The sequence below is a fragment of the Strigops habroptila genome, chromosome 11 (genome assembly GCF_004027225.2).
Source record: "Strigops habroptila isolate Jane chromosome 11, bStrHab1.2.pri, whole genome shotgun sequence".
NCBI lineage: Eukaryota > Metazoa > Chordata > Aves > Psittaciformes > Psittacidae > Strigops > Strigops habroptila.
This window is the reverse complement of record NC_046360.1, coordinates 1,883,283-1,904,555: the sequence shown is the minus strand read 5'-3', so window position 1 is coordinate 1,904,555 and position 21,273 is coordinate 1,883,283. Positions and strand designations below refer to the sequence as shown.

General features: G+C 47.2%; 2 protein-coding genes and 1 long non-coding RNA gene across 9 annotated transcripts in view; 2 read left to right on the top strand and 1 right to left on the bottom strand.

Annotated features, from left to right (window-relative positions):
- Positions 1-34: 34 nt before the first annotated feature.
- Positions 35-14,053, top strand: LOC115614195. Of its 2 annotated transcripts, XR_003993646.1 has the most exons (5): positions 35-641; positions 4,879-5,034; positions 8,087-8,196; positions 8,796-10,118; positions 12,419-14,053. It is a non-coding gene; the product is annotated as an uncharacterized LOC115614195 (long non-coding RNA). The 2 variants fall into 2 exon arrangements; XR_003993645.1 differs by having other exon boundaries at positions 8,796-14,053.
- A 611-nt stretch (positions 14,054-14,664) lies between these two features.
- Positions 14,665-19,208, bottom strand: RPL6 (ribosomal protein L6). Of its 2 annotated transcripts, none has more exons than XM_030500676.1 (7): positions 18,791-19,208; positions 17,900-18,151; positions 17,711-17,809; positions 16,775-16,918; positions 15,925-15,973; positions 15,337-15,521; positions 14,665-14,860 (listed from the first exon to the last, which is right to left on the bottom strand). In XM_030500676.1, exons 2-7 carry the CDS (start codon positions 18,149-18,151, stop codon positions 14,708-14,710), a joined length of 882 nt encoding a protein of 293 aa, XP_030356536.1. In that variant the 5' UTR covers positions 18,791-19,208; the 3' UTR covers positions 14,665-14,707. The 2 variants fall into 2 exon arrangements, with proteins under 2 accessions (XP_030356536.1, XP_030356537.1); XM_030500677.1 differs by having other exon boundaries at positions 18,751-18,807.
- PTPN11 (protein tyrosine phosphatase non-receptor type 11) overlaps positions 18,864-21,273 on the top strand; it is a 27,639-nt gene continuing 25,229 nt past the window's right edge. For 4 of the 5 annotated variants that reach the window (XM_030500674.1, XM_030500671.1, XM_030500670.1 and 1 more), the window contains exon 1: positions 19,215-19,423. In XM_030500674.1, coding sequence (XP_030356534.1) covers positions 19,410-19,423 — 14 coding nt within the window. In that variant the 5' untranslated portion in view covers positions 19,215-19,409. Of the gene's footprint in view, positions 19,046-19,214; positions 19,424-21,273 lie in introns of those variants that run through there. The other variant, XM_030500675.1, reaches the window with a different exon arrangement.

Sequence of the window (21,273 nt, the reverse complement as noted above, 5' to 3'; positions counted from 1 at the left end):
TCCCCCCTCCCGGCCCCGTGGGGCTCCGCCTCCCGCCGGGCCCGTCCCCCGGCGTCCCTCGGTGCCGCCCCGCGGGCTCGGGCGACGCCTCCCGGTGCTCCGCCCCTCTGCTCCCCGTGCCCTCCGCGCCCCGTCCCGTCAGCGCCCCGTCCCGGTCGTTCGCGCCTTGGGCGCTCACCTCAGCGCCTCACCTTCACCTCTCCGGAGCCGCCCTCCTCAGCGCCTCGTCCCGCACCTTGGGCGCTCCCCTCAGCGCCTCACCTCAACCCCTCCGGGGCCGCCCCCTCACGGAATGGCGGCTCCCCTCAGCGCCTCGCCTCCCTGCACCCAAAGGCTGCTTTCCTCAAGCGCCGCACCCCGACGGTGGGGCTGTTCCCTTCAAGAGTTTCCCTCTTCAGCCTCAACTTGGATAGTCAGGGTCCCTCTGAAGCTGCCCTTTTCCCTCAAGGATTGATCCCGCTCTGTGCCTCATGTTCCCCACAGGGTAATTTCTCCCCTCTTGTCACACCTTTTTTTGACTGCCCTTCTTTCCTTCCAGAATGTCCTCCCTTCCCTTCCCTTGTGTGCACTTCCATCACTTCCTCGAAGGAATCCTGTCACCTCTCCAGGAGCCTTTTCCTGAAGGACACATGAGCAAGCAGGTATGTCCCTTAAAATCCATACCTCCAGATTTACCTATGTAATGAGGATGCCAAAGGGTGTGAAGCAAAAGGTTCACTTCACAGTATGTGTAGAAAAAAAGGAGATCCAAACTAAAATTGACCCTTTTTTCTCTCAGCCTCTGTTTTGGGCAGCATCATGTACCCTTCCCCATTTCCCACCAGTCTAATTTCACACCCGGTTGCCTCAGACCTTCACCCCATGTTCAAAGAGGCACCAAGTGTCACAGGCAGCTGTACCTCAGTGTTCAGCAAAGCACATGCTTGTGAGACAAAGCGTGTTAATGAGAAGGACATGACGATAAATGTTAAATATTTTTAGTGTGTAATTACTGTGGGGATTCCCATTGCAAGCGACTGCTTTTCATGACTCTGCACAACTGAACGGAGATGGAGCACTGCATTTATTTGTTTGATCAGATTAAATTATTTACTATATTGGTGCATTATAACAAATGTGCTGTGGTGTTGGAGGAAAAGTGTATTCAAAGCTCCAAGTACATTGGAGGAAAAGTGTATTCAAAGCTGTAGCAAAACAAGATCTACTGCCAGTGCTTTACGTCCTGTTAAATCCAGTTGGGAAGAAGCATCTTTTCCGTGTAACGGACCATCGCTCAACTTATGACCCACAAAAAGTGTCTTTATATCACTGATTCAGCTGCGTGAGCATTCACACAGTTGCATAGTTTTGTCTCTGAGGCTGGTTCAGACAACATCAGATTCAGGTAAGTTCATATGAGCGGTTGTTTATGGATCTGTGTGCTAGCTCAGCGCACTGTATTTGGTGGGATATTGCTGCCATTCATGTATTGGAGAGCAGAAGAGTCTCCAGGCTTGGTTTTAATATAGAAACAGATATTATTTGTGCTAAGGAGTGTGGTTTTGAGGAAGGAGAGTACAGAGACTTGGTATTAAAGGTCTCTGTAAGGCAGAGACCATTGATGGGCGTCTGTTATTTTTGGTCAAGACATGACACAGAGGACAGTGGCTGCAGATGGACATATCCATAGATATGAAATCCACCCTGAACCTCCCACAGGAGCCCTGCTACTGCTCCAAAGTAAGTCAATGCTGAGATTTAAAGTCTTTATGGCAGCTGGAACATGGCAGCTGAGTTCTGGCAGTTGAGATAAGCTGTGCTCACAAGGGTTTCCTTGGAGGGATGGGAAAGATGCTGATGGGTTAGGTTAGTCACAGTATTTCATTGCAAGACAGTGATTGCTGTTATTGTTTTCTTACCAGAGTAGGAGTTTTACATTGTTTTCATTCATTCACATCAGACTGGAATAGAGGAAGAGAAACACAAAGTGTGTCTATGTTTTAGTGGGAGTAACACTTAAAACAACTTCTGTCTTTAGATTTTGTAGTACTATCATGGTACCACTTGAGTATCTTCCACAAAATCAATACAAATAGCAGCGCTGGGAGTAAAATGGGATGCTCACTTCACAAGCACTGCTCATGTCAGGAAAGCTTGTCAACAGAAAGGATTTGCTCTGTTTTGGGTGTAGCCGTTGTTCTCCAAAGGTCTGCTCCATAGGCTGGGTAACCCAGGATGAAAATTCTTTGTCTCCAGCTCTCACATGCTCTTTCCAAGGCCTTCTGGGCTGCTTTATCCCAGAGGAATATGGTTGCCAGAGTAGCTCCCAGATGGAGAGTCAGGGTTTGATATAGCTGTCGATTTAATCCACTAATTGCTTTGAAATACAAACCAAGGCCTAGTATTAGAGTAAGGAGCTGACTCAGAGCTAGAAGGGAGGGATGTGAGCGGTGGGTGCATTCATACCAGGCTAAGCACAGAAAGAGCTGCATGGCTACATTGTGTACTGTCCAGAGGCTGCCTTTGTCATTGGGCTGGGGTTGGTGGCCAGTTTCTCCCCGTGAGGATCCTGATACAAGCGTTTTTGTGTGGTAAGTAACCTGAGCTGCCCCTGAGTGCAAAGCAGGAGAACTGGGAACTGTGAACTGGAGATTGTGCCAACGTTTTAGAAATCCCTTTTAGCCATATTTGTGTGACGACATCCCAGGCTAAAGCAAGGGCATTTTTACCACTGTATAGTTATTTATTTGCTTATTTTGAGTTCTTCTGAATTGTATTGATTTGGCAATTCAAAGTTAAAAATCAGGTATTGATGTAATCTAATGCTATAAACCTGATAAATGTGTCCTGTGCTGCCTCAGGTAAATAAAATCATTACTAGTAAATGTGAGATCTCCTAAATTGTTTTAGGTGCTTGTCATTCGGGAATTACCAGCATTTTGTACAGTCTATAAGCTTCCATAGCATGGAATGCTGACATAGCTTTCTACATGAAATTTTCAATGGTAGGGCCCTGCAGTGAATTCAGCAACTATAACGCAGTTTGTCTACATCTGCTGCAGAAGATGTTGTATAATATAATGGAAAAAAAAATATTTTTGTTCTGCATGTCACCATAAAATGTCAGCTGGAACTTCAATGCAGCATTCAGAGGTACTGCAGTGACTACAAAGAAGTCTTGTACTACATTATGGGGATGGTGTGACTTAAAAAATAAGACTAGAATAACTTTGTGACGCAAATCATCAAGCTGAAGACATAACCCCCTTAACTTGTAAATAAACTTGTACAGAAAACCACTCTTCTGCTGTAACCATTTTTGAGCAGATGGGGCAGCTGCTGTGGTCGTGTCTGCCTCTGGTGGCCGGGTTCTGGAATGAGGTTCTTGATGTGCAGGTCACTGGTCCTGCAGAAGAATGTGCCCTTGTGCTTCTCTGTGCATCACCATTACTGAGATTTAGCAGAAGATGCTCATGGTCCTGTGAGCTGAAAATGGAAATTCACGCTTTGTGCTTCGAATTGACCATTTGCCACTCACATAATGGAATTTAAAGGAACATTGTCTCACCCTCCAGTTTAATTTTATATTAACAGTTAATTATATTAACAGAATGTATGGTGGGAATTCTTTTCATCCTAAGGCTTTGCTGTATGTCCGCCTGTTAGTTTAGAAATGGCAGTTTCAGTTTTAATGGTCATTGTGGCATCAAGAAGTGTGTGAAACAAGAGAAATAGTTGCTATTTTTATGTGGTCTGCAATAACTAGATTTCCATACCCTGAATCCTGCCTTCTCTGCCCAGTACTTGCTATTTAGAGAGCCCAAATGGCATCATTAATAAGGCCTCTAAGCAAGGCATAGTGGCATTTCATGGCACACTAACTGTGATTAAAAAATACGGTTTCTTCATTTTTCTCTAAGTAAAACTTAGAAAGGACTGAAGTGGAAAAAATTAGTATTTGACAGAGGAGAAAGAACAAATGACAGTGAAATAGAATAATTCCAACCTCAGAAAAGTATTTTAATTTTTAATTCTTTTAATTGCAAAGGAAAAATTTTCACATTTTTCTCATTTTGATATGTTAGCAGTAATCTCTGAAGAAGAATGACTGCTAGCAAGGTAGGCTTGAGGAAGGAAGAACAAATAAAAAGATTTTATTAAAATGAATAAGGATCATTTTATTATAGGAAACAGGAGTCTGAATCACCTACCTCACAAAAGCAGCCTTAGTTGAATTGGCCATGAAAGAAATGTAAAATATAGAATCATAATAAAAATGCTGGAATGTTTTCTTAGAGGCAGTCTAATCCTGTGTTGTGAGCCAAGCTGTCACCACACTACCTGTGACACACACTTGTCCTGTGTGGAGGCTTCACCTGCAATCTCTTCCATTGTTGAATTGTCATTACAGTTGGGGAGTTTCCTAATGCTCAGTTAAACTTGTGTGGCTGTAATTTCAGCTTTTGTAGGCACAGAGAAGGGTTTATTTCCTTCTTCTGATGTGCAGTCTTTTCCCATTGTCTCTGCACTAAATAATCCCCATCCTTTCCAACTTTCTGTAGGCCATGTCCTTTGGAAATCTGATCATTTTTATGCTCTTTGGCATTTCCTCCAACTTGTCCACATCTCTCTTAAGCTGCTGATACTTTAGATGAAGCCTTCCTGGTGTGAAATGGTTTGGACAGATTCCTGTGTCTTCTGTGCAACACTCTTTGTTAAGTGCCTTGGTATCATCTTTGCTTTCTCTGCAGCTGTATGATATTGTTGACTCACACTGGGCTTGTAAATGAAATAACAACTTGGGCTTAAATTCTGTTTGTGGTATTTCACATGCAGAAACAAAGCAAGCTGGCATTTAGCATCACTCTTGCTAATCTCATGTCTCATTCTCTTACTCAGGAATTTAATGCAAGTAGCCTTTCATGGAGGGAAGTATTTAAATGCTGCCCATCAGTGAGGAAGAGTGTTTGGAAGCTCAACAGATCCCTCAGTGGTTGTCCTGAATTTCTGAATCTCTAATGTCTCAGAAGACTCATTATTAATATCCCAAAATAGGTAGGTTTTAAATACAGCTATTCTGTACTGTTTTAAAATTCCATCTCCCTGAAAACTGGTGCAGTGAAATGAGGAAAAAAACTAACGAAAAAAAGTCTGCTACAACATCCTGCTCAGTGTTGTAAAAATCAAAATGTGACAAGGTGGACTTACATAATTGATATATGTTATTACGAGGTCCACTTTATAAAGCGTTTCTCAGGGTTCGTAATGTTAAATTGACAACATCCCAATAGCTTGGCTGAGATCTGATGGGCAGTAGTTTCTTCCCCTCTTAAAAGCAGGGGACTGCTTGGCAAAGCTATTGTAGTGCTGAAAGTGGTCAGCATGGAGACAGGGCTGATACTTAGGCACAACTACAACATGTATCTTTCACCTTCCAGTTACTTCCAGTTGCCAGTTCAGCTCAAGTCAGTGAGGTGGTGGTGACGATTTTAAAGTTAAAAGAAAAAAAGTGGGGGGTAAAAAAAAGGGAAAAAAAGATTCCATGTCTGCCAGAACTAGGGCAGTTCAGGCTGGGTAGATACCTTCGCAAACAGATACAATCCTCCTCACGCTCATGGCTTTGTGCCAGTACAGAATGTCCATCCCCAGGTCGGAGTGAAAGAAAACTGCTGTACTGGGAAGCTTCTCCCAGGAATTTGTATTTGTGGTTCTGACGGGATGACAGAGATGTAAAAAGGATGTTAAAAGGTACTAGAATGTATGTTCTGTAATTAAAAAATCTCCTGTGTGGCCAGTAGTACCTAGGGCAGGTAGGCTCGTGTCCTTTGTACACTGCTTGAAAGATGTATTTCCCAAGAACTGTGGAGGCCAGGTCAAGAAACACTCTGTAACTAACATGTCTTACATAAATATCCCATCATATCTGTTTGTCTCATGTCTAAATATTTGCTTCAGGCTTCAGTGGTTTTCTGCTGCACTAATAATCAGCCTATCCTAGTGAGATTCCAAACTATTCTAATTCAGGAGCTACTCTTTACAGAGCCCAATGCTTTTCCTCTGTGACAAAGCAGAACTAATCCAAAACTTGAAATGAGCACATCCTGGCTTTTTCATTTCTTGTTGATAGAAGTCTTGATTTGCTACAGAAAACACTTTAGGACTAAAACAAATAAGTTTTCATGGCTTTCTGGAGTACCAGAAAGACAAACTGTCTAGGAAAACTTGTAAATATTATATATACATTCATATATCTCAGTCTAAATCCATCATACAGTAAGGTTAGGAATATTTTGACATGGAGAGTGTAAAAGATATATAATAAATACAGTAAAATGAAACATATGACTAGGTAAGTGGGTGGAAAGCAGGGATTGCTGTGCCTGGCAGGAATTTGACTATACTACTTATTTTTTCTTATTATCTATAATTCTGTAGCAGCTGTAAGCTTCATTCAAAAACAAAGTATTACTGTGATGGTTTAGAGTCATGGAACAGAACTGTTTAAAAGCACCACTGGGATAATTGCATTTGGAATCGATCACTGTGTTCCAAGAAGCCCATGAATGGGCTGGGGAAAGTCTGGATGAGAGCAGTCAGGCATCTGGAAAACACAGCCCGTGAGGAAAGCTTGAGAGGATTTCATGTGCTCAGTCTTGAGAAGGCAGAGAGGAGATATGGAAACCAACATGTGAAGGCTGAAGCAGAGCAGCAGAAGTTAGGCTGCTGTTGGCAAGCTTAAACTGCAGCTGGGGATATACAGCCATCAGGAAACATTTCCCATCGGAGTGGTGTGTGCAGCAGGAGATTGGATTGCCTTCTTGTGGGATCTCTGTTCAGGGAGAGCTTTGGCAACGCACTGGGCAGTATCTGTGGGGCCTGATGGGGATTTCACTGATCTCACAGTGCAGAATTAGATGGTTTTCGTAGTCCGTTTGCTATTTTCTACATTCTGTTCAAAGTAATGTCCATACCCATGGCAGGGAGAAAGCAGAAGGACGCGTAGGAAGGAAAAAGAGCAAAAAAAAAAAAACAGCTTTGGTAATGTCCTGGCATAGCTTGTCCACAGAGAGAAGTAGTGATGGAGGGAAGAATGGAGGAATTACTCAAAGATGGCAAGAAGCAGAATTTTGCCAGCTTGCTGCCATCAGCCATGGTTTGTAGGTGACATCCAGCAGGAAAGGCCTGAGGTGGCTGTTTACTGCAAAGGCCAGAGCTGGGTCTGTATATACCCTTTAGATAAAGGTATGCCAGTCCTAAGCAAAAATGTGTTCAGTTGCCCATGCTGGGTTAGCAATATTGGGAATAAACCCCACAACTCACCTCTTGTTATTCATCCAGCAATGACTTTCATGAGCACATCAGTAAGGATAACTTGCCACGGTGTTATGAAGACTAGAAAGTCTGAAACAACGGGACACCGAAGAAAAGAGTCAAAGCAGGATTTTGAAGGAGAATTTTAAAATGAGGTGGCTTTGGAGCTTTTATTATCTTTGTCTTTTACTTGAAATTCACAGATAACTTCCAAGATCCTGTGAAGTCTTAATGAACAGGTTTTCACAGGCATTGCAGCACTAACTACCCTTTTCCCTGAGAAAAGGAAGCCAGATCAGTGAATCCCTGGCCTGAGTAAATAGTCTATCCTGATTTTCTCTTCAATGGTGACAGGCTTTCAAAACAAACCTAAAACTGAAAGCTGCTAATTGAGAACTGAAACCATGCAGCAAATTGGAATGCCTTTTCCTCTGGGAGAACAATTTTGCTCTCTGTGTGGTGGTGTTTTGCAGCTGTAAGTGCCCACATCTCCAAAGGTGCCCTTCCCAAAGCGGCTGCCTCCTCTTCGTTTCTTTCTAGACACATTTCTCCTGTTCTTCCAGTATCTCTTCCCCATAATTTACAGACAATAATCTACTTTTTTACTCTTAAAAACAATTACAGTAAAAACACAGCAAGTGAACAACTTGATGGGATGTAAATGTGAGTGAGACAAAAAAAGGATATAGGTATTGTCTGTGGCTCTGTTAGGGAAGGGATGTTGCTGATTTCTGCAAGAGGTGCAGTATTCCAATGCTCGCTATGACTCACCTGTTTTTCCCTCTGTTCCTTACAGCCAGATGGCATGAAACAGTAAAGGCCAAATAATTCATCATTCCACAGACTTGTGATGGACTGGTCCCCAGAAGAATCCAGGCTGGTTGAAAATCTTTTCATGTGCTACAGGTAAGACAGTTCCTTCATTTCTAATATTGCAGAGCTGAGTTTCTGAATGCCGCAGTGAAATGTCAACTGCTAATAAAATCCTGGTCTTGACAGGTAAAAGTCAGTCTTTGCTGGGATTGTTTTATAAACCTGTGACTTTATGCTTCACAACATAGCCGTGTTTCTTTAAAAAGAACAACATCACAAGCAGCCTACAGCTAAACCATGAAGAACAGTTAATTGCCCTTCAACTAAAATAACTCCATGAGCAATCAATCGATGAGGAACTGAGAGCAGCACTATCTGCCAGTCATCCACAGCCAGCTGACTGTTTGGAGGACCAGCACTGCTGCCTTCATTGGATTATTGGGTCACAAATAGACCCAATAATCAGCCCAGCCTTTCACATGACACGTGTTGTGCTCATTCCTCCAGATTGTTGTCATATGGCTGTTGATTATGCATGACAAACACATAAAAAAGCCATTTCTCAGGCTTGATGATCCAGTCTGCCCAGGCTTGGTTTGATGGCCAGTTGAATGACATGAAAAGTTGCAGTTCAGGGTGGCAGGATGGGAAGAATGATAGAAATTCTAATGAGTATTTTTTCAAATCCCCAGGAGACAGCTCACACTGGGACACCCAGCTCAGGTGCTTGTGAAATCAGCTGTTATTTCATGTAAGCCCAACATTTGTGATGTTATTTGTATTATTTTCATTCTTTTGATTCAAGCTGATAACCAGTTCGGAGATTACTGAGTTACTGAGTGCTACATGATGATGCTACACATGGCCTTGATGAAGTCCTGCTTATTTATGAAGCATGAAAAAGTCTTCTTTCCTAGAGTGTTGGGTTAAGTAAAGCTCAGACTTTGCACAGTGCTTTCACCAAAGCCAGTGTTTTGACAAAAATAACCAACAAAAGTGCACTCTCAAAGTTTTCTCTTGCATCAGCAGTCACAAAAAGCCATTTTCCTTTCTCCCTCTGTCCCTGACATGTGCACGTGTTTGGTTTTATCTATCTCTCACACAAACACAAAGCTCCAGATTTCAAGTGCCCTTTTGGCACTTTCTGTGTCAGCCCAAAGGGAAGCCGTGCGGATAATGTGCAATGTACAGAAGCTTTGCCATGTGCTTGTCATTGTTTCAGCTCTCTGAGTCTAAAGAAGCATTTGTTAATCTTTTTGTGCTTATTTTAAGGAACAGTTCTGGTTATCCACCAATTTCTGTGAAATTCCATGAAACGTGTCTTCACTTCAGCTTAGCAGGACATTCACACCAGTAATTTGAATACTGGTTTTACTTAAACATCTCCAGTGAAACATTTCGAGGGTGCATCATTCTTTTTAGGGTCTTCATATTTCCTTGTTCTGAAAAACAACCTTCCTCCCTGCTATGTCAAGGGCATGTGCTCACTGCCTGGACTGGTTTTGTACATTTTATCTTTCTATTTATTTCCTTGTGTGAAAATGGGCATTTTGAACAATAGGATACCATGTGTAGCACATGGTGAGATCTGAAAGCCTTAATTTTAAAAACAATTACATCGTAAATGCATCTGTCAAGCGAGTGGAAAACCTCTATATCAAGTAGGGCTGACAAAAAAGATGAAGATGCAATTGCTTCTGGTTTAGTCTCCTATTTTCTTCATGAGGTTTAAAGCCTTTCCTTGTGGTACTTGGGATGGTTCCCTGCATCCCAGTGACTTGCTCCAATGGACTGAATAAATCATTTTATCTTTGTGCACAGATAATGGCAGTTTTTACCTCCACTAGGTGTCAAGAAGCCAATGTGCTCAGTGTATGTCAACTATGAGAAGTTGTTTATTATGGTCATTGCAAGGCAAAGTGCCAGGAACCGCTAATTGGACAAAATGCAGAAACACAGAGTGTCACCAGAGACTCCACATCTTCTAGCTGTGCTGGCCTGTACAAACCTAAGGAGTAAGTGCTGCAAAAATCGACATTGCAACTGATAAGTGGGGTTGTGAAACCATTCATTCCTCATGCACCTGGGCCAGTCTTCAATGCAATGTTTTTAGTTTTTAGTATTAAATGTTGATATCATTTCAGTGGGGGAAGATGAGAATAATGGAGCAGGTTCCTTCCTCAGTGTCATCCGAGCACAGACTTTTTATTCTCTGATGTACTTCAGAGCATTGTCATAAATTGTATGTCTGCAGAAGTTTAAAACCCTTCTTGAGACTGGATCTGAGCAAGTATTACTGCTGTTCTGCAGGAATGTGAGCACTGACCTCACTGAAATGAAGTTGCTTGCTCAGGATCACACGAGAAAACAAAATTAATTTCTTTAATTTCAAGTCATATTTTGACTCCCACACTTCCTCTCTCCTTAGCATTATTATTACTAGTAAGTATGTATTCTGGTATAGCGTGAAGCATGGTTAGGTCATAGTTTCTGGCTGTGTGTACAAGCTACCATGTAAAGTCATTTCCACTGAGAAAAATAAACATTGAAATAATGGGGGAAAAACCAGGATAAAATGAACCCAAATAGGCAGTCAGCTGGCAAAAATGGGGTTTGACTCTTCATCTGTGAGAGGGTCAAAACTAGTCTGATCTATAAAACCCCCAAACAATAAACAAGAGATGAAAAAGCAGCTAAACAAGTGAGAAAAGTCATGGCTGCTTGTTGGCAGGCGTGTTATCCACAGAGAACCACCACAGCCCAGCCCTCCTGTGTGACTCAGTGCAAAGGCTGTCTGCAGCCGGTGGGACTGGCTCCCTCTGCTCAATCAGTGGCTTCCTGAACAATGAGGGGGAAAAATCATGAGAACTATGATGAATAATATCCTTATAAAAATATGAATTTAATTGCTCTAATTGCTTAAACAATGAGTTGTCAAGTGCTTAGTGCAGACTGTAATGCAGGAGAACTGGAGTAGTCAAATTAACAGGTTAATAGTTCCTCTTTGCTTGCATCCTCACATGCCACACGGGGAACTTCAAATGCTGTCTCCAAACCAGAAGAGGAGCAGGAGCTCCTCATACGATTATGTCATTTATGTGACTTGCTACATCAGGACAGTAGTGGTGGGAAAAAGTGTAACGGAGTTTACATGACGCCCCTGTGCAGTTCTAGATCTCTTAGACCAAGCTGCCCATGTGTCCATCCTGTAACAGAGTAATAGCTGATAAAATCAGAGGAACCACTGATATTTATAGATCGGTGTTATTGGCCTAATCTCCTAAAAGCAAAAGGGAGCATTCTCTACAACCCAGCACTGGAAAGTACTTTGTCTTGCAAATATGCCTCAGTTTCTCCTAAGGATCCTAATCCCAGAAGCAAAGCTACCGTCTGCCTTCCCGGGACTGCCGGCCAACGTGGCTGCAGGGATGGACACAGCCCCTCTGGGCAGGACTGAATCCACAGGTCATGTCACAGAGGAAGCTAAGAAGTAAAAATAGGTGTCTAGATAATAAGGCATTGCATCTCATTACCAGTTCCCTGAGAAAGCCAACATCCCTCTATCATTCCTCTCAAAAGGATGCTTCCTTATAATTACATATCACTTTATTAGGCAGCTGAAGCAAAGAGCACGTTTGATGCTAATGAAGTGCTGCTGTGGTTGAGTCTGTCACTATTTTTGGAGCCACACATCTCCAGCACTTTTGATTGGGTGAGGGAGGCTTTGGATGTCTCCAGCTTCTGCTGTGGGGGCTGCACAGGGAAAAGCAATGACTCAGCGAGCCAGGACTGCAGAGCTGGTTACATGCTCAGAATGAGAAACGCCGCGGGACAGCGAGAACACGCACAAAAGCTCTTTATGTGGTGGAAGTATTTTTCAGGTAGCGGGCAGCATTATCTAGATCAAACAATCCTTCTGAATATTCACTTTGTGTCGGTTATCTGGCCGCTCCTTGTTTTTCCACTTTTCCACCCATTACCTCAGAGCAGTTCAGAAAAAAAGCCAAGATATCACAGAACTCCAGGAAAATATTTCCGAGGTTAGGAGTGAGACAAGTCACAGCTGTCCACCAGCACCAATCCTGACGCAGACACGGGCTTTGCCAGCTCCATTTTCTGCAGCAGAGCTGAGGAGCTGCTCAGCATCATGAAAGCATCATTTGGTGTTAAAATCTGACTTATCATCCAGTGCCCCTGGGAACAGGCCTGCTCCCACCCTCCTTTGTGTCACCACCAGCATTCAGCTGGTCCCACGGTGACTCAGTTCAGGATCTAAACAAAAATATTCATTCCTTCCTCTCTCCCCACCTCACAGGGTTGTTACTGCTCACCACTAGTCAGACAGGACAGGACCGGGGCAAGGGAGGCACTGGCAGCACGTGGGACTGTTTCTGCACACCAGGACCTGTTAAGACAACTAAATTACATTACCACATCACTTCCTGACAGCACGCTGGCAGCCAGAGCCTCCCCTTCTGTAAACAAGGTTAATGGTTCCAAGTATCATTTCATGTCTTCTGAGACACAAACAAGGAACATGTCAGAGTAATCAATAATTATAGAAAACATCATTGTATCTAAATGCCTCGTTACTCTTAGGCTGCCCCACAGGGCTGTGTTGTTACTACAACCTCTGTTCCTGGAGGGGAAGGGATGACTGAAGCACTAGCACCTCTTACCTGTTCTCTTAGACTGCAACTGTGTGATCACATCTTGGTTTGCTGCAGACTATTTTGATCAAGATGTTTACTTGCTGGTTTGGGACTTTTCTTGTTTAAGTGTTTCCATATACAACTTTTACTAGAAGTGAGCTTTCTAAGCATATTGGGTTAAGATTTTTAAGTATCAGTAAACGTATCTCGGTCCTGGCAGCGAGATGCACACAACACTTGTGTATCTTCTTAGAGCTGATTTATGTAAACAGGCCAGTCCAACCACTGCAGTAAAAGCTCATGTCAGCTAAAGAAACCTCTGACTTTATCCACGTACAACATTATCCATATACAACACAAGATGTACCTCATCAGTCATAGTTCCAGTGACAGGGAAGAACAAAAACACCCTTCTGGGGCAGCTACATCACAGAGAGCCGCAGGAGACATGCAGCCAGCCCACGGGCCAGGAGTGCTGCACCGGGCAGAGCTTGCTCCCTGGCTCCCTCTGCTGAACCCCATTAACATTTAATGTTAATTACCAAGAGGAAGATGGTGGAAGAGTGACCAGTGTTAAAAGCTTCTGTACCCTGCACCACCAGCCAGCATCAGCTCTGAAGATGCCTTGGTGTGGGGATCCACTGAGCCCGGTATTCCGCAGGCATGGGAGCTTCTTCACTGGCTCTGGAGCACTCCAATTGTGATTCCTCCTCCCCAGCAAGCGTGGCTGGTGTGTAACATTGAGGCCCCCACTTCAGTGAGGTTCTATCACTCCCTTTTCTTGAAGCTGGCATGAATTTGATGAAATCTTTACTCCCTGTCAAGTCTGACCCCACTGGCTACTTTCAGCTAAGAATTAATAGGAAGACAGATGGTGCCATTACATAAGCCTCGGTTCCTGTCTAAGGCTGGCTAAGGAAGAGCCGGAGCATGCCAGGTTTGTTAAGTCTGTACCTCCTCAGTCCTTGTAAGAGCAGAGCTATTGCTGCCTGAGCATCCTCTTCCCAGTATCTGATACCTGACCTCAACAGATAAAGAAACCAGACAGGACCTTCTCATCTCCTTCCTGCCAGGTTTTGAGATAGAAAATTTGTTGAGACTCTGGAAGTTACCCTGATAGGAGAATACTTTCAAAGAAACAGCTTCTGGAATTTAACTCATTTCTGAGCCTATGGAATTGGGAATGATGCTTTTACTTTTCGATCAAAGCAGGTAGCATTCTTCCTGATTAAAAGTGTTACATCCCACATGGATAAACAAAGAATAGGAAATAAAGATGGGATTTGGGAAGGGACATACATTCCGAATTTTGTTTTGGTTCTGGGGATTGTAAGTTACCCTGCACAGAGTATTCCCAGTGTTTCCCCTTTAAACTGCAAGGCCTAGCTCTGAGAAGTTGCTGTATTTCCTGAGGTTTATGTGGTGATTGATGGATCAAAGCTGCTCCTCTCAACCCCACTGTACACTCCCTGTAGGATGCTCAGGAGTTATCACCCAGCAGTGGTTTATCACCAAGACGTGCTTCTTCACAAGAGGTACCTAAAGCACTGGTTTCGGCACAGGAAGGGTGCAGAGAAATCCTCCAGCATAGACACTGGGCTGGATTTTATTCTGCAATGGGTGGGAGTCAACCCAGTACCTTATCCACTGTCCAAAACAAAATCTATTGGTTTTACTTTGCCCATTTCTACCTCCCCAATTTATTCAGGTAAGAAAGCTGAATTCCTGTTTATACTAGTATTAAAAAGCCCCAACAACTACAAACCAAAACCAACCAGAACCTTCACCACTCTAAATCCTAGTCATCTACATCGAGCCCTTCAGAATTCCATGCCACAAGCAGTTTTCCTACCCATTAAACATGCATTGCAACATGTTCTATCACAGATTGCAATGAAGACAGCAGAGATCCTGGGTTTTCCTTCAAATTTAATGTGGTGCTTTCAGGGCAGTTAGAACACCAATTTGTGAGGATAGACTCCATTTGAGAGACAGAATGTAGAACGCAGGTACCCACGGAGCTGAGGCACCTTCTTGATTCGCGCCAGGATCTGGGAATCCACCGCCTTCTGGTCCGACTTGCGCTGCTCCGTTATCTCGTATTTCTAGAAAGTACAAAGAACAATGTTAAAATCCTGCAGACCCTTCCAAGGAATGAGAAAATTCAGGGCAAACCCCCAGTTCCGGCATTTTCAAGGAATCTTGTCTCTATTTGTTCTAAATAAGGCGGCAGGAGACCGGAGGTGGTAGGGAGAACCGGAGCCACTCTTTGGCTCCCGCTGCTGATATTGGAGCCAGCAACACACTGTTCACAAACAGCGAAGTTGTTTCTCGGTCAAAAAAGATCTTTACCTGGAGTTACCACTGCTGCTGTTCTGCTCAGGTACAAGAAGGAAAGAACGTCCGAGTTTAAAAGCGGTTTATCTCAATGCTGCCAGATTAATTTATTTTAATGGCATTATCCCGCTTACTGAGGGCCACTTAAAATTCCATTGTCCATTTGTTTAATGGGATTTCCCCCTTCCAGCCTGGCTTTACATAACAAAGGCACTTGGAAAGAAGAAACAATCATGTTCCTTACTTCTTTCTCAGTGTCAAAGATCTCGCCTTCCTGGTGCTTGGGCTTCCGCAGCCTCTTCTTCTTGAAGTATGCATCAGTGAGATGCTTGGGAATTTTTACTCCAGAGATATCCACCTTTGTAGATGTAGCAATAACAAATTTCTGATGGGCCCTACGCAGAGGGACACGATTGACAACCAAGGGTCCTAAAGGCAGAGGAAGACCAGAAGAGAGACCAAGGTCAGCTTTCCTGGCAACAACCGCTGCTTCTATGTTGAATTTCGTGACTGTTTCTTCAGAGATAGCTACAACTAATATCAAACTATCAACAAAGCCTGTTGCACAGCCTCTAGAGAAGCCAGATAACTCTTCCTGATCTCTTCCAGAAGCTTCATTATCTCCCCTCCACCCCCTGGAAGGTCACAAAACGTGATTCCATGTAGGTAAGCGAACACATGATGAGCCAAACAACCCTCATGCAGATCTGTAGCGCTACTGACCCCAGAAACAAACTGGAGCTTACAAAACAAACACCCAAACAACCCAAAGGCACAGACCTCCCCCAAACGAACAAAACCTCATCATCGCCCTTATGTAGAAGTTTTTTACCTGTAACAAGCAAAAGGCCGGTATCGAGCTGCTTCAAGAAGACGACACGCTGCAAAGAGAAGAGACGTGACATCAGGCCCCAGCTCTGAAATACTGCAGCCAAACAGGGACCGTGCCCACACCCGGCCCTGTCACTGTACAAGCATCAACAACCCACCCAGAGATGCAACCACTGGGCAAGCTGAGCTACCAACACTTCCCAGAGCACAGCGGTGCCAGAGATACCTCATCTACAACAGATCCTGACTCTTCACACTCTTCATCAGTCAAGGCTGAGCAAAGCCAGTGAGTATGTTTATGAACCTTGGCCTATTCTACAGGACACCAGACATCCCGTCAGCCTAATCCTTGGTACAAGTTAAAGGCAGGAACTACATAAAAACCAGAAGGGCACCACAAAGTACCCCATGGCCAGAGCCATCCCCCACTTGCATTTTATTCTTTCTGGTCAAGTTTTCCATCTCCAAACAGCCTTCTTTTCAGTAACAGGACATCAAAGCCAAATAATTCCAGAAAATAAAGGATGCCAGTTTAGCGTGCCATGAGCCTGCACACTTCTTTGCTACTCAGCAGAACTCCTCTCGTTTGTCTAATCCACTGGGCTAGCCTGTTTTACTTCCAGCTCTGTGTGGAACAACATGAGTTTAACAACTGCTTCCCCTAAAGGCAGGATGAGGAAAAAGCACCAAGACAGAATTCACAACAGATGTGCAGGTTCATGTCTAGTGGCCGAGCAGCATCCCATGAAATCAGCTGGTGAATTTAAGATGCCTCTGCTCAGCCAGAACAGGTTCAGCACAGAAATGATGCAAAAGCCACTGAGAGCGAGCAGGACGAAGCTCTGGCTTACCTTGCCTCTGTGACGACCGGTCAGCAGGATCAGAACAGTCCCTGGAGTGATGGAGGCCCTCAGCCGCCTCTTGTGCTGGCTGAAGGGCTTCTTGCCATGACTCAAAAGCTTGCGAGGAACATCCTCGGTGGGATAATACCTGGGCTGGAGAGAGGAGCAAACTGTTGTACCACCCTGCATGCCACAGGAGAAAAAGCTTTTGGGGCAGTTTAGGTTCTTCCTCTTGTAAGAGGTAGAATCCCTTTTGGAAAGATTTTTTTCCGCTGCAGCTGGCATTTTAGGAACACACGAAGTATTTTCTGTACAATTATGCAACAGTGAAATGGAATCATATCATAGAATCACAGCATGGTTTGGGCTGGAAGGGACCTTAAAGCTCATCCAGTTCCAACCCCTGCCATGGGCAGGGACACCTTCCACTAGAGCAGGTTGCTCCAAGCCCCTGTGTCCAACCTGGCCTTGAACCCTGCCAAGGATGGGGCAGCCACAGCTTCTCTGGGCACCCTGTGCCAGCGCCTCAGCTCCCTCACAGGGAAGAGCTTCTGCCTCAGAGCTCATCTCCATCTCCCCTCTGGCAGGTTAAACCCACTCCGCTTGTCCTGTCCCGACAGGCCCTTGTCCAAAGCCCCTCTCCAGGTTTCCTGTAGCCCCTTTAGGCACTGGAGCTGCTCTAAGGTCTCACCTTCAGGAGCCTTCTCTTCTCCAGGCTGACCCAGCCCAGCTCTCTCAGCCTGGCTCCAGAGCAGAGCTGCTCCAGCCCTCGCAGCAGCTCCGTGGCCTCCCCTGGACATGTTTCCAATACAGCACAGCAACACCAACAGCAGGACACACTCCTGCCTACCAACCATCCTCCAAGCTCCCCTGCGCTGCCCCAGCCCAGAGCTGCATCCGGCCAAAGCCACAAATGACAGCATTGACCCGTGGCCTTTTTCTTACCATTTTGCGGATTTTCACCACGCGGCTGCCTCCGTTCTTGTCCCCCCCCACCGGCTTGGTGATGGTCGTGCGGGGCTTCTCTTTCTTCTTCTTTTCTATCTATAGGTGAAGAAAAGGGAAAACGTGACATTTCAAACCAAAATCACCCTGAGAAACTTGACAGTTTGAACACAGTGTTTATTGTCCTACCCTTGTTTCTGGAGCGGTGTACTTGCGCTTGTACAGCGCTTTCCTGGCGTACATGGCCGACCGGGAATACCTCCCGATGCCCCGGGCCAGGACAGGGTTCCGGCTGGCATGATGCTTCTTAACCTTCTTCTTCTTCTCTCCTCCATCTTTCTGGATTGGCTTCTGCTCCAGTGGCTTCTTCTCACCCGGCTTTTTCTTGGCCGGCTTTTTCTCGCCTGGCTTTTTCTCAGCGGCCGCTTTCTCACCCGCCATCTGCAGATCCAAACCAAACCCAAACCGGGACTTGTCACAAGGTGTGCAGGAACAAAACAAAGAGCCTAACTCGATCCTCTGCACGGCCCTGGCAGCCAGCAGCCACTCACAGCCGTGCCAGACAAGTCCCTGCACAGTCAAACCCCGTTCTGTTTTCATCCATAACACAAACCCTCCTCTATGCGAGTTAGAGCGGCTCCAAGCTCACCAAATGCCCCCAAGCCCCCGAATTAGGGAGCCCAAGTAAGGGCTCGCCGCGCTCGGGGCACAGCCACCCCTGCTCGGGACCCTGCCGGCCTTCTCCGGGCAGTGACCGCTCGGCCGTGCCGAGGCCCCCAGCTCCCGCCCCACCGAGTCCGGCTCCCGGTTCTCGCCTGGGCACGGCTGCGCCCCAGAGGGCTCCGGCCCAGCGGGTCGCGACCCAGCGCGGCCTCCGCAGCCACCGGCGGCCCGGCCTCTCTGCAGACGGTTTAAACTCCCGCTCCATCCCGACCCCATATCGGTCCCCGGGCCTCACTGCCGCCCTCCCGAGGGCGCCGGACCGGGCCTGCGAGCCTAGCGCAGCCACCCGAGGGCAGATGACGGCGGATAACACCCACCGGGTCCCGGCCCTGCCCGCCGCAGCTCCGCCATCCTTACCTTCCGGGGAGGGAAAGGGACCTACATCCGGGTACGGATGGCCTAAAGAGAACGCTGCGTCTGACGTCACCGCGCCGGCCGCGGAGCACTCTGGGACTTGTAGTTCGTTCAGGTGCGGGCGGCCGAGCGCAGCCCCGGTTCACCGGGGGGACATGACACCGGAGCTCCCGCCGCGCTCCGAGGGCGCCGTGCAGCAGCGGGGCAGCGGCTCCGGGGCCGGCAGTCCTACTGCCTCCAGCTCGGGGCGCGGCAGAGGTAAAGCTCCGCGGCAACACCCCACCCTGCCCGGCTACACGGGACACGGATCACGCCGCTCCCGTGGCCGGTACCACCGGGGCCCGCTTCAGCGCACCGGGCCGGACCGAGGGAGGGGCCCGGCAGCCCCCGCCCCTCCCGGTTCGATAGGGGGGGGCGGGGCGTCGTCGCAGAGCGATGACGTCGCGGGCGGGTGACGCAGGGCGGGCCGCGCCGCGCGCCTCCGGGGCCTGAGGCGGCCGTTGTTCACGCTCCCTGCAGGGCGCTCGTAGGCCGCGGCCCGCGCCGGGGAGCGGAACCCCCATGTGAGAGGCGGCCGTCGGGGGGGGGGCGGCCGGGCGACCCGCCGCTGCCACCGGCCAAAATGACATCGCGGAGGTGAGGCGGGAGCGAGCGGCGCCGGGCCCGGCGCGGGTGTGGGGGGGGGCCGCCTGCCCCCGGGGTGTGCGGGGGCCGGGACCCTCCGTGCCCGCCCCTGGGGGGCCGCCGGGCCGGGCCGTTACCCCGCTGCGCCGGGCAGGGCCTCCCGCGCCCCGCGGGGGCAGCCCCCGCCCCGCTCCCCTGTCCCCCGGGCCCGCGGCGCGGTGTCCCCGCTCCCGCCGAGCTGCACCCGCCGGCTCGGCCCGGCCCAGGGCCTGGCTCGCTCCGCTCTCGCCCTCCCCGGGAGGCCCGGCCCGGCGCGGCGCGGAGGAGGGCTGCCTCCGCGGGTGGTTGGGGGCCTGGCGGGGTGAGGGGGCCGGATGGCTTCGGGCTCCGCCGTCCCCCTTGCGCAGCCTGGAGCTGCCGCAGTAACACTGGCTCCTGGCGGGGTTCAGGCCGGGCTCCCTGCGCCCGCGTGTGCGCTGGAACCGGAGCCCGGAGGTGAGTTTTGTTCCAGCGGCAGCCCACCCGGCTATCAGCCCACCCCCGGGGCCGGGCCGAGGCGCTGCGCTCGGTCCAGCCCGGGTGGCGTTGTGAATCTCAACCAGGAGCCAACTGTACAGTGAGTGTTTGTGAGCTGACCTGAGCCAGGTGCTTGATTCAGCAGCAGCATTCGGTCCAGCTTCAAAAGCTTGTGGTGTTGCAAAATCTGGATGATAAACAATTGAATCCATTTCTTTGTTGTAGGTTCTTATTGTCCTTAACACATTCTGATTGTTTGTGTAGCACTAGCAGCCCTTCTTGGGCTGAGAGGTTGAGGTAAATGTTAGGTTTAAGAGGAAATACTGTCATAGAAAGGAAGAAGATGTTTATGTTCTCATTCAACGTATCGATTCAGAAGTTTCATAGAACCACAGAATGGTTTGGGTTGGAAGGGACCTCAGAGCTCATCCAGCTCCAACCCCCTGCCACAGGCAGGGACACCTTCCACTAGAGCAGGTTGCTCCAAGCCCCTGTGTCCAACCTGGCCTTGAACACTGCCAGGGATGGGGCAGCCACAGCTTCTCTGGGCACCCTGTGCCAGCGCCTCAGCACCCAAATTTGATACATCTCTTTAAGTGATATCTATTAAAGCAGAACTTCTTTGATATTGGGTTGTCCTCGTTCTTGTTCTGCTTAAGATGGTGAAACTGCCTCGGTTGGTTTTCAGTCCGTGGCTGTTTATAGTTGAGTTTGGATTTGGGGTCTCTCGAAGTGTGTGGAGGATGTGGAGCGTGTGTTGGGTCTTCTGGATGTCTACTCGCAATTGGGATCAAGTTGGACGTTACCTTTTGGAAACAGTTGTGACATCCTCGTTGTTGGGAGTGATCCTCATATTCTGCGGGGAACTTTAGATTGTATCTTGTGAGGGAGGCTGCAAAAGATGAGAAATAGAAATTGATGAGCCTATAAATAGAAGTAATTAAACTACCAGTCACCGCCTCCCTCTATGCTACGGTTGTGACAGCTGAGGCTCAGAACTGGTTTAATCTGAGACTTAGAACTGATTTAATGTCTCCTGCTCTTGAAAGGTGATTAGAAAAGCCCAAGCACAGCATGGAAAAATGTATTGATTTTGGCTTTTCTCTCTTTGGTTTGGTAAGAGAGAAATGTGCTGGCAATGTGTGACTTATAAACGTGGATCCTGATCTTTTCTGGGCAGTGCTACCCAGAGATCGCTGTAGCACACCTCTATTTCCTACCAGGTATTAATTTTCATCGAAAGGTTTCTTGCTTAGCTGATATCCCCTTCGTTTTGTAAATGAGACCCCTGCTATGTCACTGGTTACTTTTCTGCCAGCCTTTTCATCTCACCCACCCTTCCAAGT

Bases quoted from the DNA above. Each gene is read 5' to 3' on its own strand.
- RPL6 (XM_030500676.1), bottom strand. From the start codon at position 18,151: ATGGCGGGTGAGAAAGCGGCCGCTGAGAAAAAGCCAGGCGAGAAAAAG. The intron at 17,810-17,899 runs GTAGGACAATAA...CTTCACCTATAG, and splicing joins ACACCGCTCCAGAAACAAGG to ATAGAAAAGAAGAAGAAAGA. The intron at 14,861-15,336 runs GTAAGGAACATG...TGTACTTTCTAG, and splicing joins TCTTTGACACTGAGAAAGAA to AAATACGAGATAACGGAGCA.